The sequence below is a fragment of the Abrus precatorius genome, unplaced genomic scaffold (assembly GCF_003935025.1).
Source record: "Abrus precatorius isolate BTA unplaced genomic scaffold, Abrus_2018 Scaffold3, whole genome shotgun sequence".
Lineage (NCBI taxonomy): Eukaryota > Viridiplantae > Streptophyta > Magnoliopsida > Fabales > Fabaceae > Abrus > Abrus precatorius.
In genome coordinates, this window is record NW_020874373.1 from 14,226,024 (window position 1) to 14,229,325 (window position 3,302).

At 39.2% G+C, this 3,302-nt stretch overlaps 1 protein-coding gene across 1 annotated transcript; it reads left to right on the forward strand.

The window, feature by feature from the left end:
• The first annotated feature begins 1,747 nt into the window (after positions 1-1,747).
• Positions 1,748-2,409, forward strand: LOC113862223. The gene is made up of 2 exons (XM_027495326.1): positions 1,748-1,939; positions 2,005-2,409. Exons 1-2 carry the CDS (start codon positions 1,748-1,750, stop codon positions 2,407-2,409), a joined length of 597 nt encoding a protein of 198 aa, XP_027351127.1.
• The last annotated feature ends 893 nt before the right edge of the window (positions 2,410-3,302 follow it).

The following is a 3,302-nucleotide window of genomic DNA, read 5'->3' on the forward strand; positions in this document are numbered from 1 at the left end:
AGTGTTTGTTCTTGTATGCGAGGTCATAACTCGGTTGAACCCTTTGTTTTTTATCTAGAAATAGAGAGATCAATTAGTAAAAAGAGACGTGCAGCAAGGAAAAGAAGGCAACAAGGAAAAGAGTAAGAGGGACCTTCTCAACCTCAACTTGAATCTCAATCTGATCAACCACCTTCTAACCAGTCAAAAATGGGAGAACAAGGAGCTAATCCGCCAAGGAGAACCCTTGGTGACTATGCGGTCCAGCATGAACCAAGGCACTTTTCTAGCATAGGGGTTCCCACCATTAGGTTAATAGAGATGAAGCCAACATTCCTTAGTCTTGTGGGTGCCAATCCATTTTCAGAACTTGAATATAAAGATCCGCACACTCACCTTTCTAGATTTTATAAGTTGTGTGGTACATTGGGCATCCCTCGAGGAAGTGAAGAAGCTACATACTTGAGACTTTTCCCTTTCTCTTTCGTGAGAAAAGCAAAGGCATGGCTGCAATCACACCCAAACTAGAGCCTCACCAGCTGGAATGATGTGGAGGAAAAATTCTTGAATAGATTCTTTCCACCATCTTGGTTTATCACTGCTAAATTCGACATTCAATATTTTGACAAGGGGCTGATAAATCTTTTTGTGAAGCTTAAGAGCGTTTTAAATCCTTGCTAAGGAAATGCCCTAATCATAGGTTTGATGATGTTGCCCAACTTAATATATTTTGCAATGGCTTAAGGCCTGACACCAAAATAATCATAAATGCTGCAGTTGGAGGTACAATAATGTCAGCTGATGTTGAACAAGCTACAAGAATCATTGAAATTTTTGCCTCCACTGACTATCAAGCTCAACATCATATGCAGCCAGTCCAAAGAAAAGGAGTTCTAGAGCTGAATACCACAAATGCATTATTAGCTCAGAATAAAATCTTGATTCAGCAAATTGAGGCTCTCACCAAGCAAATATCTAGTTTGCCTCAACAATTGCATGTTGTATCCTCACAACTTGTTTAGCAAGCACAACCTCTTATGTGTGATTTTTGTGGAGGTGACTACCCTAATGGTCATTGCTCTTATTCTCTGAGGAAGTGTAGTACATGAGCAATCAACAACGACCTACCAACTTCTCAAACAACTCTTATAGCAATAATCAAAATTGGAGAAGCAATCAAGGCCAAAACCAAGGATGGAGGCAAGAAGCTGGGCCATTAAATAGGCAACCCCCATTTCAACAGCAGCACCAATATTCATCACTTTATGAAAGGCAGTTGAAGTTGGAGGAAACTCTGGAAAAATTCATGCAAGTTTTCTTGGTAAATCAAAAGAACACCGAAGCCTCAATAAGGAATTTGGAAACATATGTGGGCCAATTAGCTAAACAGCTTTCAGACCAACAAGCAGACCATTTTTCAGCCAACACTCAGATCAATCCGAAAGAGCATTGTAATGCAATAATCATAGGGAGTGGTAAGGTCTTGAGTGGTGGAATGGGAGTTAGTTCAAAGGTGGTGGAAGGAAAGGAAGAAAATGAGAAAGATAGTGAGGGAGAAAAGAGATTGAGTAAAAATGAAGAAAAAATTGATGACAAAGAAAAAGAGTCAGAGGAAGTAGGAGAAAAGAAAAAAGGGGAGAGAGGCAAAGAAAAAATGTCTCCAATGAAGAGATTACCATGCCCCCTGGCTTCTTCTAAAAAAGATAAGGAAAGGTAGTTTACGAAGTTTATGGACATATGTAGCAAACTTCAAATCAACCTACCCTTTATGGAGGCTTTAGAACAAATGCCCCAATATGCCAAATTTATGAAGGACCTCCTCACCAAAAAGAGAAGGTTTCGGGATGAAGAGACATTTGAATTGGAAGCTGGATGCAATGCCATCATTCAGAAACCTTTGCCAAGAAAGTCTAAGAATCCTGGAAGTTTCACCATTCCAATCTCAATTGGAGAGATATATGTTAGTAAAGCCCTATTGGACTTGGGGACTAGTGTGAATTTAATACCCTTGTCATTTTGAAAAAGCTGGGAAAGATTGAAGTCAAGTTGACAAGGATAACCTTACAACTAGCAGATAGATCTATTAAGTATCTCTATGGGGTGGCTGAAGATGTGCTTGTAAAAGTAGACAGTTTTTTCTTCCTTGTTGATTTTGTGGTGATGGACATAAAGGAAGACACAAAAGCCCCTCTCATTCTGGGCAGACAATTTATGAAATCTGTCAAAGTTGTCATAGATGTGGAACATGGAACATTAAAGATCGAAGCTCAAGATGAAGAGGTTAAATTTGAAGTATTTCCATCCACTCAGCAGCCCAATATCACCACTCATTGCATGAGAGTGGACATAGTGAAAGAGTTACCCCCCACACTTGCAGAGCCAATCCCCAAGCTCAATACTCAACAAGAGTTGCAACTTAATATTGTTTAGTTTGAAAGTAGAAATGGGAAGAAAAATGATGAAAATTCTCTAAAGAGTGTGAATTTCTGGACAAGAAACCAGAAAATCCTTCAAGGGTCAAATAGAACAAGCAAGGCTGAAAGACTCAAAACAACCTTGAAGAAGATGTTTGAAGCAGGTCAACCAACCTTTTTATTAATTTTTAGGACGAGACTTTCCCCTGGAAAGTTAAAAGCAAAATGGTCTGGACCCTTCACTATAAAAGAAGTCAAATCACAAGGGGTAGTGGAGCTAAAGGACCCAAGGACTCAAAGAAGTTAGAAAGTCAATTGGCATAGGGTGAAGTTCATGGTTAGCGGCTCAGAAGGGAGATCCAACAACCCTATCAATTTGAACAACACTTGAATTTAAGGCATTGAGCTTATCCGATGTTAAAAAGCTTTGTTGGGAGGAAACTTAGAAGTTTAATTTTAGCATTCACTTTTCATGTTTAAAGTCCCTTTTGAATTAGTTAAATTGTCTTTGTGTATTAATTTGTTAAGTTGTTTTGAACGGAGGTGAATATATGTGTTGGATACTTTGAACCTTGTTGAATAGTGATTTGGGGTATTAAAGTAAAGTGAATTGGAGAAGTATACTTTAAATGAAGTTTAGAGAGAGAGTGAAACACATAGTTGAAACGATTGTGAGAGCTGCCCCTAGCCTGCCTCACTTAGGCGAAACCTATTTCGCTCAGGTGAAATCTGAAAAATTTTGAAGCATGCTCTATGGATCACCCAAGCGAGAACTCGTAGGGGTGCTCTCTAGAAGCTAGGTTGCTCAAGTGAGACCTAGATAGCTCAGGTGAGATATGCAGAACTTTTGCAAAAATTTCTTTTTGATAAGCTCACCCAAGTGAGGGTATTACCGCTCAGGCGAGAGTG